General features: G+C 58.2%; 1 protein-coding gene across 9 annotated transcripts in view; it reads left to right on the top strand.

Annotated features, from left to right (window-relative positions):
- TMPRSS9 (transmembrane serine protease 9) overlaps positions 1 to 13,746 on the top strand; it is a 47,453-nt gene extending 33,707 nt beyond the window's left edge. For 3 of the 9 annotated variants that reach the window (XM_074351192.1, XM_074351191.1, XM_074351193.1), the window contains exons 9-18: positions 555 to 829; positions 2,417 to 2,553; positions 3,180 to 3,498; positions 4,194 to 4,365; positions 4,788 to 5,059; positions 5,805 to 5,941; positions 8,076 to 8,460; positions 11,722 to 11,893; positions 12,631 to 12,896; positions 13,059 to 13,675. In XM_074351192.1, coding sequence (XP_074207293.1) covers positions 555 to 829; positions 2,417 to 2,553; positions 3,180 to 3,498; positions 4,194 to 4,365; positions 4,788 to 5,059; positions 5,805 to 5,941; positions 8,076 to 8,460; positions 11,722 to 11,893; positions 12,631 to 12,896; positions 13,059 to 13,555 — 2,632 coding nt within the window. In that variant the 3' untranslated portion in view covers positions 13,556 to 13,675. Of the gene's footprint in view, positions 1 to 554; positions 830 to 2,416; positions 2,554 to 3,179; positions 3,499 to 4,193; positions 4,366 to 4,787; positions 5,060 to 5,804; positions 5,942 to 8,075; positions 8,461 to 11,721; positions 11,894 to 12,630; positions 12,897 to 12,978 lie in introns of all 9 variants that reach the window. The other 6 variants (XR_012501689.1, XM_074351194.1, XM_074351196.1 and 3 more) reach the window with 6 other exon arrangements.
- The last annotated feature ends 555 nt before the right edge of the window (positions 13,747 to 14,301 follow it).

The following is a 14,301-nucleotide window of genomic DNA, read 5'->3' as shown; positions in this document are numbered from 1 at the left end:
GAGCTTCCTTCACTGCCACCCACCTCCAACTCTTAGATCTTCTGTTTTGGATGAAAAAACTTTTTTTTGAATTTATTTTTTATTCTTTTTAGCGGGGAGGTAATTAGGTTTCTATTTATTTTAATGGAGGTGCGGGGGGTTGAGCCAGGACCTTGTGCATGCTAGGCACCCGCTGGACCACTCCCGTGCATGCTTGTGCAGAGGACAGCCTCCTGCATGCCGGTGGTGACGCCGTCACAGCTGAGAGCGAGAGCGGCTGTGCGACTGCGCCTGGCAGCCAGCCCTTGTCCAGGGCCTCGCTCGCCTTGCCCTAATCCCAGCCCTGCGGATCCTGTCTTTGTTTAAATGTTGATAATTTGTGCACCATGCTCTTTTGTTTGTTTGCATTAGTTCTGAGTTTCGACAGTGTTGCATGAAAATACCATTATTAGTCTCAGTGGCTGAGTTTTGGGGTGCCCCCTTGACATCTTTCCCCTGGGTGGGTGCCTCGCTCTCCTTACCCTCCAGCCGCATCCTCGGTGGGGCCTCTGAGGTGGGGTTTGTCTGCCCTGCAGGTTCCAGGAGCCCACGGAGTGGGTGGCCTACGCGGGCACCACCTTCCTCAGCGGCTCGGAGGCCAGCACGGTGCGGGCCCGCGTGGCCCGGATCATCAGGCACCCCTCCTACGACCCGGACACGGCCGACTTCGACCTGGCGGTGCTCGAGCTGCAAGGCCCCCTGCCCTTCAGCAGACACGTGCAGCCGGTGTGCCTCCCGGCCGCCACCCACGTCTTCCCGCCTGGGAAGAAGTGTCTGATCTCGGGCTGGGGCTACCTCAAGGAGGACTTCCGTAAGCATCTGCCGCCCCGCGCCCAGGCGGCCAGCAAAGCAAAGCATAGCTATCTGGCCTCATCGTTCACGGATTCCGTATTTGCGAATCCACCTCCTTGCTAGGAGTCATTTATGGGGGGTATGTGGCCCTTCCCTGATGTGCAGTTTGAGTTATTCCAGAGGTGGAGACGCCCTGCCTCCCTGGGCCAGCTCAGACCGGAAGCTGGTGTCCTTTCGTGGTCCCTTTACTGCCACTTCTTTTTGTTTTGCATTTTTGTGCTTTTTATGGCCGATTTCACAAAATCTAATGGCCCCACGTGTACAGCAGAAGCACTGGTCAGTGTCCCAAGCACAGGAAGGCCCTCTGGGGAGAAAGCATGCGTGTTACATGAGCTTCGTTCCAGTGGGAGTCACAGCCCTGTGGGCTGGAGCTCAGTGTACTTGAATACACAACGTATGTTAGATAAGGTGTTTTTAAACAGAAGCGTACATCTCACGAGGGTATGTGCCAGTGGGTTGTGACCAGAGGCTGGCAGGAGCCCAGCCCCCGTGTCCCTAGGAGCTGTGGTGCAGTAGGTGCTAATTCAGTGTCCGGGGGACTTTAGAGAACAGAAGTGCCTACAGTCAGCTGTCATTTGTGGTGACAAGTGCTGGGAAGGAGACCCGCAGGACACAGCAAGAGAAATGAGTTGGTGGCGGGGACAGCTCGAGGAAAGGGTCCTCGATGGAGATGCCTCAGCTGACCCCAGGCGTCCCTGCCGCAGGGATGGGGCAGGAAGCAGATCAGACCCAAACCCCTGCCCACATGGAGCCCCCAGTCCAGACCAGCTCCGACTGATCAAATGTCATTTGGTGGTGGATGCAGGTCACATCTGTGCCATCTGCTATGGGAGCCAGCTGCCCCATGAGATGGGCCAGGGTGACTGTGGAACTGAGTTTACATTTTATTTCATTGTTGTGAATTTCAATCTGCATTTGGAGCCTCGTGTGCCCAGTGGCTACTGGACTGGACAGCACGTTCCGGGGGTGGGGGTAGATGTTAAACAAGATCGTGGCCGATGGTGATGTACACGATGGAAGAAAATAAGGCAGGGATGGGGAGGGGGAGCTGCGACTTAAAATAGGAGATGAGAGGGGGAAGGCAGGCAGATTCTGCAGGGACAAGCATTCTAGGTGGCTGGAACAGCGTGTGCAAAGGGCCTGGGGTAGCCGGGGTAGCTGGTCCAGGCTGTGGCATTTGGATTACACCAGGGGGCGAACACCCTGGAGGGTCTGAGAAGGCTGCATCATCTGATTCCATGTTTAGCCAGGATGGAGCTACAGCTGGTTTAAGGAAAGATTCCGGCAGGTTTGGTGGGGCAGGGAGGGGCACAGCCTAGTCTTGGGGTGTTAACGTTGACACCACTCAACTGTCCAAGCCAAGAGGGTTATCGGTGGGCACCTGTGGAGTGTTTATTCCTGGCTCATTTCCAAGCTGGGGGCTGCAGCTCCCCTGTGGCTGCAGAAACTCAGGCTCAGGGAACAGAGGCCTTTCAGCCTCTGGGCTTGGGGTGGCTGCCGGGACCCTGGAAGGCTCACCCTGCTTGTCTCTCCCCGTCCTGGGCAGTGGTCAAGCCGGAGACGCTGCAGAAGGCCACCGTGGAGCTGCTGGACCAGGCCCTGTGCGCCAACCTGTACGGGCACTCGCTCACCGACAGGATGCTCTGCGCCGGCTATCTGGATGGGAAGGTGGATTCCTGCCAGGTGAGCGCCTGGGGTTGAGGCCAGAGGCCCCAGACCATGCCCTGCCGGCCCAGCCATGGCATCTGGGAAGGGCCCCCAGGCTTCCACCCAAGGCTCCTCTCTCCCTAAGAGGGGGGTTTTCTGTCTCTGGTCCTCCACCAAGACTGCCTCTGCTTGGTTTTCATGTGGCTATGAATGTCTTTTTTTTTTTTTTTTTTTTTTTTAAGTTTGCATCTTTGCTCTGGTTTCTAATGCTGGGTGGGTGGGGAGCGGCTGCTACATGACCTCAGGTTGCTGCATCAGAACCAGAAGGTAGAGAAAATGCCGGGAACTAGCAAGAGAAAGCTTGTGTTTGAGATGAGGGAGTCGCGGTGAGCCAGGTGCGAGGGGAAGGCAGAGGACAAGAAGACAGGACAGTGAGGGCAGATCCTGCAGGGTTGGGAGGAAGCCGCGGCTGCCGGCGAGACGCCGGAGGCCCCAGCAGGGCAGCGTGCTGCCAGCCTCGGCCGCTGGGGCAGCACTGAAGATCTCCAGGGACGAGGAGGGGCGGGGGCGCTGCCTCTTTGGGCCGGGTTTTCAACTGCCGGAGGCGGGACTGACAGAGGGCTTTCCCTGACCCCTCCTGAGGGCGTGCCTTCGCCTCCTAGGGCGACTCGGGAGGACCCCTGGTCTGCGAGGAGCCCTCTGGCAGGTTTTTCCTGGCTGGCATTGTGAGCTGGGGAATTGGTTGTGCGGAAGCCCGGCGTCCAGGGGTCTACGCTCGAGTGACCAGGCTGCGTGACTGGATCCTGGAGGCCATCACCACAGCAAGCAAGCCTCTGGCCCCCACGGTGGCTCCCACCCCCGCTGTCCCCAGCACTGCCTGGCCCACCAGCTCCGAGAGCCTGGTGGCCGACACCCCTGCCAAACCCGCGCTGGCCCCCGGCACCCCACCTCTCCACTCAGCCACCGCTTCTAAGCCGCAAGGTATTTCCTGGGGAGGCAGGGAGAAGTCAGCGTCCGCCAGATGCAGGGTGGGGGGATTGGTGCTGGCTTTCTGACGTGCTCCGTGGGCAAGAGATGGGTGATGGACTAGTGATGTCTGCCACGCGCACAGGCAGGGCACAAGGTCAGCCTCTGCATTTAGCGTGTGATGAACTCAGGCAGGAGGTGTACACAGACTGTCGGGCAGGGTCAGCCAGAGGCCGGTGACCACAACGGTGGGGCCAGGGTGGGAGAGAGGCTGACCTGGAGTTTTCCCGGGCCCACCACCCACATAAAGCTCACGTGTTCCACATCTGTCTCAGCTCTGTGGCTCCCAGGCCCCATCTTGGCCCCCTTTACTGTCCCGCAGACCTGCACGGCGTGGAGCCACCTGCCCCCTGCCCTGCCCCCAGACCTCAGTGAGCCGCCTGCGGCTCTGGCGTGCGGGCTGCGGGGCTCTCTCTGATTTTATCTTTTCCTTCTTCCAAACACCCCCAGCCGGGCCACACACCTCCCTTGAGACCTTGGGGCACCTTTCAACTTTGACCTCTTCGTCTGTATGATGAGGCGATGGTTCACCAGCCCAGCCGGTGCCGGGAGGCTGTGCTCGGGGTTCTGAGGCCCCTCTGGAACCGGGGTGGGGGGGGTTCGTGCAGTGAGCAGGCTGAGATGCTCGAACCTCCCCCCCATCCCCTCAGAGTGCGGGGCCAGGCCGGTGCTGGAGAAGCCCACCCGGATCGTGGGCGGGTTTGGAGCCGCCTCCGGAGAGGTGCCCTGGCAGGTCAGCCTGAAGGAGGGGTCCCGGCACTTCTGCGGAGCCACCGTGGTGGGGGATCGCTGGCTGCTGTCAGCTGCCCACTGCTTCAATCAGTAAGGCCCCCTCAGCCCAGGAGAGCTGCCCGGCACCCTGGTTATCACCGGGTCCCCCCCCCATCAAATCCCCACACATTGGGAAATGTCTGAACGTGGGGCCATCGGTGTTCTGGGGGGCCTTCCCGCCTTGTCCCCAGGCTCATGGGTGTGTCTGGACATCCATGGGGAGAGCAGAGGGGGGGCAGTGTGGAGGAGGAGCAGGGCGCTCTAAGGGGCCACAGAGGGGCTGCCTAACAGGGGCCCAGGCGCCTCCCCTTTGCCCCAAAGGCAGGCGGCACTGACCTCTGGTCATCGCCCATGGGGCCCCTCGCGCCGCTGGGCCAGCTCCCTCTTGTCCCAGACAAAGGAGGCCCCTGGTCCTCCGGTGCCTGGGGGACGGCAGAGGGGCGGCGGGGTGTCTGAGCGGCCCTTCTCGGTAGCACGAAGGTGGAGCTGGTGCGGGCCCATCTGGGCACCACATCCCTCTCGGGCATCGGCGGGAGCCCCGTGAAGGTGGGGCTCAAGCGGGCAGTGCTGCACCCCCAGTACAACCCCAGCATCCTGGACTTCGATGTGGCCGTGCTGGAGCTGGCCCGGCCCCTGGTCTTCAACAAGCACGTGCAGCCCGTCTGCCTCCCCCTGGCCATCCAGAAGTTCCCCGTGGGCCGGAAGTGCATCATCTCTGGATGGGGTAACACGGAGGAGGGAAATGGTGAGCCCCCACCCCCCTGCTCACCGCCCACCTCCCACGACTTCAGGGTCGCAAACTCCGGCCCGCGGTCCCCTGTGGCCGCCTCTCATAAATAAGGCTTCGTTGGCCCCCAGCCTTGCGGGTCACTCACAGGTGGCCCCGTGGCAGCTTTCCCGCCACGAAAGCAGCGCTGGGAGGTCCCCACAGAGGCCGTCTGGCCCATAAAGCATAACGTATTTATTCTGTGGACCTTCACAGGAAAGGCTTGGGGACCCTTGTGTTAGACCCTTCAGAGGCCCGAGAGCTAAGGATTCCTTGGAAGCCCCGGGGCGCCCCCTGCAGGTCACCCGAGGTGCTGGGGAGTCTGCTGGGGCCAGTGGGGGCGCCCGCGCGCTCCGAGCTGGGCCTCTGGGGCCCATCTCCTGCACGCTGTATGACTACTTTTAAATTTTTTTCTTTTATTACTTTCTTTTTTCTATTTTTTTGGGGGGGAGCGATTAGACTTATTTACTTACATACATTTTTCAGTGGAGGTACTTAGGACTGAACCCAGAACGTCGTGCGTGCTAAGCGCGCGTCACCACTGAGCTATACCCTCCCCCCCACGTGACTTTAGACGCTTCCCCACGAGGATGAGCTCTGTCTTGTCACCTGTGGGACGGGGGTGGCACCTCCCTCTGGGGTTGCTGTCAGAGCCAAGCTGGGCACTGCACAGTGACCCTCTGTAAGTGGCCTCGGGGATGGGGGGGTCTCCTTTTCCTGGCAGCCACCAAGCCGGACATCCTCCAGTGGGCGTCCGTGGGCATCATAGACCAGAAGGCGTGCAGCGCCCTCTACAACTTCTCGCTCACGGACAGGATGATCTGTGCCGGCTTCCTGGAGGGCAGGGTCGACTCCTGCCAGGTGAGGGCGCAGGAGGGGCCCAGGCAGCACCCCGAGTGCCTGCACCCTGCTGCACGGCAATCCCACTCACGTGGGCCCAGGCTCCTTGCACTGGACGGTCACGCAAAGGTAGGGAGAGGGGTTTTCAGTGCAGCGGAGTCGGAGTGGGGGAAACCTGGAGACCACCCAGGTGTCCTCAAAGGTACGATGCAGAGAGAGCAGTGTGTCCGAACAGATGGGGTGGCAGCCTCAAAGTACGTGGCAGGTCTACAGACACACACGCATGCACATGCGTGCACACGCGCACACGTGTGCACACACTCGCACACTGATGCAAAAAGCTGTCGTTTGTGCTCTCAGACGCTGGGACCTATACTAGGACACACACATATGACCCTGTCATGCTTGACATGTTGTTGAGCCATTTAAGGGGAAAAGTCAGCTCCAGATCACAAAGAGAAGCTAGCTGAACTACACTATCGAAGCCAAAGAAACACACAAAGAAGTTCATAGGCACTCTCCCTAGCAGCACAGATGCAAAACCCCTTATTAAAATCTTAGCAAATTCAACCCAGAAGTGTAGTAAAAAGAACATACATCACAACCAAGGTGAGCTGGTCACATAGAAAGGTTGGCTCCACACAGGAGAATTCCACTAATGCTGCTCATTACATTATAGCAGACTGAAGTGGGGAAACTGGGTCATCTTCAAAGCCACAGAAAAAAGCCTCTGATAATTTTTCACAAGCCTTTGTAATTAAATTAAAAAATTTCAAACCCTGTGAAAGGTATATAATGGAAACCTACAGCAAACATCATGCTTCTTAAATTTTTTTTATTGAAGTATAGTTGATTTACAATGTGTTAATTTCTGGTGTACAGCAAAGTACAATTATATATGCAAATATATATTCTTTTTCAGACTCTTTTTCCATTATAATTTATTACAGGATATTTAATATAGTTCCCTGTGCTATACAGTAGGTCCTTGTGGTTAATTTTATATACAGTAATGTGTATCTGCAAATCCCAAACTCCTAATTTGTCCCTCTCCCCCATCCCCCCGTTTCCCCTGTGGCAACCACAAGTTTGTTTTCTATGTCCCTGAGTCTGTTTGTTTTGTCAGTAAGTTCATTTGTGTCATTTTTTTTAGATTCCACACATAAGTGATATCATAGGATATTTGTCTTTCTCTATCTGACTGACTTAATATGATGATCTCTAGGTCCATCCATGTTGCTGCAAATGGCATTATTTTATTCTTTTTTATGACCAAGTAGTATTCCATTGTGTATACAGACCACATATCTTCCACCCAGTCATCTGTCCATGGACATTCAGGCTGCTTCCATGTCTTGGCTGTTGTAAGTAGTACTGCTGTGGATACTGGGGTGCGTGTGTCTTTCTGATTTACGGCTTTCCCCTTTTCTGGATCTGTGCCCAGGAGGGGGATTGCTGGATCATATGGTAAGTCTGTTCCTAGTTTTTTTAAGGAATCTGAAATACAACACAAATGAACTTACTGACAAAACAGAAGCAGACTCACAGAGAAAACAAACTAGTGGTCACCAAAGGGGAAAGGGGGGAAGGGGGAAACTGAGAGTCTGGAGTTGACAAATACACACCGCCACAAGCGCAGCAGATGAGCACCACGGGCCTGCCCTACAGCGCAGGGCGCTAGGCTTGCTGCCTTGTGACAGCCTCTAACGGAAAAGGACACGAAGGAGAGCATGCATCTGCACAACTGAATCACTAGGCTGTGCACCAGGAACTGCTGCAACATTGTAAACCAACCGCCCCTCAGTTATTTAAAACGAAAAGAAAAGAGGAAAGGCTGGTGGCCAGCGAGCCGCGGTTAGTTCCCAGTGGCGGGGACATCCCTGAGGGCTGCTTTTTCGTTAGCGTTTTCTGGCTCTTTGTTTTGTTGTGTTTCCAATACAAAAGTAAGAACAGTCAAGGCTCAGAGAGAAGTGACTTCTCAGGGTCGCACACGGCCCCCCAGCTGGGCTGGGGCCGGGAGCCGGGCCTGCTGAGGCCCCACGCGGGTCCCCCTGCGTGGCCGATGGGCCCCCCGCACCCACGGGCACATGGGGGAGCTGACAGTGCCCTCTGCAGAGACGGGATGCTCAGCCGGCCCTCTGGCCTTCCTCTCTAGGGTGACTCTGGGGGACCCCTGGCCTGTGAGGAGACCCCTGGCGTGTTTTACTTGGCGGGCATCGTGAGCTGGGGCATCGGCTGTGCCCAGGCCAGGAAACCAGGCGTGTACACGCGAATCACCAGGCTGAAGGGCTGGATCCTGGACACCATGGCCTTCCAGCCCCTCCCCACACCCCCGCCGCCCACCGCGAGGATGCCCTCCAGCAGTCCCACCAGCAGGGCCACAGCTGGCCTCACAGTCCCAGGGGTTGTGGCCAGCACACCCACTCCCCGGGCCACCAGCCAACCTGCCAACAGGACTGCCACCGGCCTGACCACAGCTACCAGGGGACAGACACCACTTCCACATGCCCTAGAGGTCACCGCGGGCCCCCAGCTCCCAGGTACTGGAGAAATGGAGGGGTGCGGGCGGTGGCAGGGGTCAGGCTGCGAGGGCTGCCGGCACCGCACCCTGTGGCCCGGGGGGCTTCAGCAGCAGGCGCTTGCTTTCTCCCGGTTCTGGAGGCTGGGAGTCGGAGGGCCAGGTGTCAGCAGGGCTGGTTCTCTCTGAGGCCTCTCTGCGGGGCGGAGGGACAGCCATCTCCTCCCTGCGTCCTCGGGTGGTCGTCCCTCCCAGTGTGTCTGTGTCCCGATCTCCTCTCCCTGTAAGGACCCCAGGCCTATGGGGTCATGGACCACCCTAATACGTCACTTTACCTCAATACACCTCTTTAAGGACCCATCTCCAGATACAGCCACATTCTGAGGGTCCTAGGGCTCAGGGCTTTGACTTGCGAATTCTGGAGGGGACACAAGCCAGCCCATCATGGGCTGGACGGCGGGACAAGGCCCTGACCGAGCAGACGCACACTGTCGAGTGCATGGCCTCACCCCCCAACCCGCTGTGCCCGTTTTAGGGGGGGAAGCTTCAGGGGCACCAGGGCACGTGGGGTCCCAGCGGACGTGCTCCCTGGGAGAGATACCACTTCCCTTTAACTCTGTAGCTGGCTTTACCTGGGTCTGACCCGGCCTGGGGGCTTTTTTTTTTTAACTGAAGTATAGTTGACTTACAGTGTTGTGTTAGTTTCTGGTACACAGCATAGTGACTCAGTTATATGCGTGTATTTCTTCCATATTCTTTCTCATTATAGGTTATTATTACAAGATATTAAGTACAGTTCCCTGTGCTGTGCAGTAGGAGCCTTCCTTCTTCCTTATCTATCATCTTACGCATAGTAGTTTGTACCTGGTAATCCCCAACTCCTAGTTTATCCCTTCCTCCACCCCCTTTCCCCTTGGGTAACCTTAAGTCTGTTCTCTGTGAATGTTCAGTCAGTAGGTTCATTTATATTACTTTTAGATTTCTACATACAGGTGATGTATTTGTCTGTCTGTCTGACTCACTTCACTTAGTACGATGATCTCTAGGTCCGTCCACGTTGCTGCAAATGGCGTTATTTCATTTAAAAATGTTTCATTCTTTTTTATGGCTGAGTAGTATTCCATTGGGTATATATACCGCAACTTCTTTACCCAGTCATCTGTCAGTGGACATTTAGGCTGTCGCCTCGTCTTGGCTGCTGTGAACACTGGGGTGCTCATGTCTTTCTGAATGGGAATTTTCTCTGGATGTGTGCCCAGGAGTGGGACTGCTGGATCACATGCTGTCTGTTTTTAGTTTTTTAAGGAACATCCTGTTTTCTGTGATCTCTGCACCAATTTACACTCTCAACAACAGTGCAGGGGGGTTCCTTTCCCCCCACACCCTCTGCAGCATTTATTGTTTGTGGACTTTTAATGATGGCCATTCTGACTGGTGGGAGGTGATAGCTCACTGTACTTTTGATTTGCATTTCTGATAATTAGTGATGTTGAGCATCTTTTCATGTGCTTGTTGGCCAACTAGATGTCTTCTTTGGGTGCTTGCCTTTTAATTTGTTTTTGTTAAGGGAGGGGAGGTAATGAGGCTTATCTGCGTGTTTTTAATGGAGGTGCTGGGGACTGGGCCCAGGACCTTGTGCGTGTTGAGCACGCCCGCTACCACTGAGCTGCACCCTCCCCCAGAGGGATGTCTGTGTAGGTCTTCTGCCTATTTTTGATTGGGCTGTTTGCTTTTCGTTGCTATTGAGCTGTATGAGCTGTTTGTGTATTTTGGAAATTAAGCCCTTGTCAGTCACATCGTTTGCAAACATTTCCTCCTAGTCTGTATGCCGTCTTTTGTTTTATGGTTTCCTTTGCTGTGGAAAAAAACCCCTTCAGTTTAATTAGCTCCCACTTGTGGGTTTGTCTGTCTCCTGCTTTCATTTCTACTGCCCGGGCAGACTGCCCCAGAACACTGCTACGACTGACGTGGGAGAACGTTTGCCCGTTCTCTCTAGGAGGTCTAGCCTGTCTTGTCTTATATTGAAGTCTTTTTTCTTCACACTGTTTTGCGTTTATTTTTGTGCGCAGTGTGAGCGCATGTTCTACCTTTACTGATTTACATGTGGCTCCAGCTTTCCCGTCAGCACGTGCTGAAGAGACTGTCTTCTCCACTGTACATTCTTGCCTCCTTTGTCAAAGACTAGTTGCCTGTGGGTGTGTGGGTCTACCTCTGGTTCTGTGTCCTGGTCCGTCGATGCAGGCCTGTTTTTGTGGCACTACCTTGCTGCCCTGGTGACCGCGGCTCTGCAGCGCTGGCTGACGTCTGGGAGGGCTGTGCCTCCAGCTTCGTCCTTTCCTTCAGTATTGCGTTCAGCTTCATGATTCTTACTTTTCCAACAGCTGCAGTTCTTAACTTGGCAGCCAAGAGGTGGAGGAAGGTGCCTGGAATGGCACATACTGCTCGGTGTCGGGGCAGCATTCCGAGGAGAGGGGCTGTAGCTTCGGGCAAGTTCTCCCGGCCTCCTGGTCCTGGACAAGGTCCTGATGGGGTCAGGAGGGTCGAGGCACAGGGCTGGTAGGGAACAAGACAGGTGGCCCTGTATCCCCCTCTCCTTCCAGGTGAGGAAGCTGAGCCCTTCTGTCCCTTGCCAGCTTCTGTATTTGCTGAACCAGGGACAGGAGGGCAGGGAGGACAGCTGGCTGGTGGGAGACAGGCTGGGGAAGGGGCACTGACTCCGGTTGGAAAATATCCTGTGGGAACTATCAGACATGTACCTGAGCACCCCTGAACCCACCCATTTGTTCTTCCTACTCGTGTTCTGAGGGCGCACCGTACGCTGGGTGCGTGTGCGTGAGACAGCTGGAGGGAATACCCTGAGGACACGGGTCACACAGGACCCACGTGAAGAGCACCAGGGAGGGCCTCCAGGAAAACCAGCTAGTACGCGAGTGGGTGAGGCCTGGCCAGGGCCTCCTGGGGAGCAGCTGGGGTGTGCAGAACCCTGGGACAGCAAGGAACTGGAGGAGTGGGGATGGGTGGGGCTGCTGGCCTGGCCCCCAGCTGGGGAGGTGTGGCCCCGAGGTTACAGGCAACAAACTTAAATGCATTTCACAAGTTGAGAAAAGCCCAGAGGAAGCTCATTTGTAGGACCAAGCACCAGGCCCAGTGTCCCTTCGTGAGGCATTTTCCTGAGGTGAGGCCCCTACTCCACTCCCGGCTCCTCCTGTGCAGCAGTGTCGGGTGGGCTGCGTGGAGGCGGCACGGTCCACCACCCACTGACCAGCCACCCCTCCCCCTGCAGACTGCGGCCTGGCGCCGGTGGCCACACTGACCAGGATCGTGGGTGGCAGTGCTGCAGGCCGTGGGGAGTGGCCGTGGCAGGTGAGCCTGTGGCTGCGGCGGCGGGAGCACCGCTGTGGGGCCGTGCTGGTGGCTGACAAGTGGCTGCTGTCGGCAGCGCACTGCTTCGATGTGTGAGTCCCGTGCACCCCAACACCCTGGTCCGTGGTTCACCCGGACCGAACTGTAGCCCGAAAACTCAGGGTGTGGCCCCTCTGCATTTTGCCCAGAACGCCTTCTCTGGACACCAGCACCCACTGCCGCAGGGAGTCCCCAGGCTGTCCTCTCCTCTGTGCAGCTCCTCCCCCACCCACCTAGAGCCTGGCCATAGGGCTGAGGGGCCAGTCCAGCCTCCCCCAGCTCCCCAGCAAACATGGCGGTCTGCGGGTGACATCAAGGTCTCTGGGACTGTGGGACACTGCTAACCCCGGCCCACCCAGTGCAGGGTGCGAGTAGTGCGACCAGGCGAGGGGCCCTGCGCTCCACCGAGACACCCAGCTAAGGAGGCGCCTTGCAGGGCCAAGGGCCAAGTGGGCGGGCAGGTGGGAAGGGGTCCTGGGGCCACCAGAGCCCTAATGTGAGGCAGAAATGAAGACAGCTTATGGTGTCACCTCGGTGCTTGGTGGCCTGTTGAGCGCATTTGGGCGTGGGTCCCCCTCATCCTCCACGCCTTTCTAGAATGGAGCCACCCAGCCCAAAGAGGCCACGTGCCTGGCCCGAGGGCCCCAGTCGGCTGCTGGGGTTGGGGGTGGGGCACAAGTGAGGCCAGGGACACAGCACCCCGCGGGGCAGGGTGCCAGGGAGCCGTGGGCGGGCGGGTGAGGTTTGGGGCGTGGGTGTCTGCCTGACTCCGGCCCCGCACATCCCACAGCTACGGGGACCCCAGGCAGTGGGCGGCCTTCCTGGGCACGCCGTTCCTGAGTGGCGCCGGCGGGCAGCTGGAGCGCGTGGCGCGCATCCACAGGCACCCCTTCTACAACCTGTACACGCTCGACTACGACGTGGCGCTGCTCGAGCTGGCGGGGCCCGTGAGCCACGGCCGCCTGGTGCGGCCCATCTGCCTGCCCGAGCCGGGGCCCCGGCCCCCCGACGGAGCGCGCTGTGTCATCACTGGCTGGGGCTCCATGCGCGAGGGAGGTAGGTGCAGCGCATCCTCTGTCCTCAGGGCTGGGGGTCCCGGGGCATCAGGAAGGACCCCCCCAGCCCGTCTTGCCTGCAGGCTCCATGGCGCGGCAGCTGCAGAAGGCGGCCGTGCGCCTCCTCAGTGAGCAGACCTGCCGCCGCTTCTACCCGGTGCAGATCAGCAGTCGCATGCTGTGCGCTGGCTTCCCACAGGGCGGCGTGGACAGCTGCTCGGTGAGCACACTGTGCTTCTGAAACCAGGCTCCCCATGCCCCAGCTCTCTGCTCAGAGCCCCCAGCCACCAGAGCACCTTCTCAAACACACCAAGCTGGGCACCTTTTGGGCCTCTGAGTTCCCACTGCAGCCAATTACTGGACATCCCTCATAAGCCAGGTTCCAAGCCCCCCCATCCTTCCGCTGGCTGGAGACTCAGCACCAAGCGGGGCAGTGGCTGCCCTGTGAGGACCCATTGTGCCCTGATACCATGGCGCGGGGGTCCACCAACGTCTGCCAGCCAGGTGAACACTGCACCCATTTCCCAGATAACAAAAGCGAGGCACTCCTCCCTGGGGTCACAGAAGGAGCCCAGGCACCATTCCCGGTGGCCAGTGACCCAGGGCATGCACACCAGGCCAGCCCTACACCCCTCATGGCTGCTGGCAGGGAGGGACTGATCTGAGTGCCTTTCCTCTCTTCCCCTCAGGGTGATGCTGGGGGACCCCTGGCCTGCAGGGAGCCCTCCGGCCGGTGGGTGCTAACTGGGGTCACCAGCTGGGGTTACGGCTGTGGGCGGCCCCAGTTCCCAGGCGTCTACACCCGGGTGGCTGCAGTGAGAGGCTGGATCGGGCAGAATATCCAAGAGTGACCACCAGGTGGCTGCTGGGGCCGGGGAACAGTGATGTGAAGGAGGCAGGAACCAGCCAGCCACCTGCCAGGGGAGGGGAGCCCGGGTGGTGGGCGGGGATGGAGGGACTGTGGGTGACTGGGGTGCAGGTTAGCTGCATATTTTGTTCTAATAAACACAGCCCCTCGCCTGTAGCCTGCTGGCTGAGCACGTCCGTGTCACAGCAACGACCACTGCCCGCCCTGCACATGGGGCCCAGAGGCGGAAGGATGCAGGGAGGGGAGAGGCCTTCCAGGGAGAGAGCCACCCAGGAGCCTCTGAGCAGCCTTCTCTTCAAGGCTCCCTTTTATGTGAATGACATATCCCTGCCTCTGGGAACCCAGGAGGTGAATGGGGGGGGGGTCCACTGAGGCTCAGTCTGGGCCGGAGACCCACGTCCACAGGCACCTTTCTCCCACCGAGGCCTCCACAGGGAAGGTGTGCAGGGTTCCTTCCACCTCCCTCAGCAATTTGTCCCCAGGATGTCACAGTTCAGAAGAGGTCTGGCCATGCCCCACCCCCTAGATCCAAGCCCGG

This window comes from Camelus bactrianus, chromosome 22 (genome assembly GCF_048773025.1).
Source record: "Camelus bactrianus isolate YW-2024 breed Bactrian camel chromosome 22, ASM4877302v1, whole genome shotgun sequence".
NCBI classification, from domain to species: domain Eukaryota; kingdom Metazoa; phylum Chordata; class Mammalia; order Artiodactyla; family Camelidae; genus Camelus; species Camelus bactrianus.
Note: the sequence above shows the minus strand (reverse complement) of the source record. Positions and strands in the feature narration are given on the sequence as shown.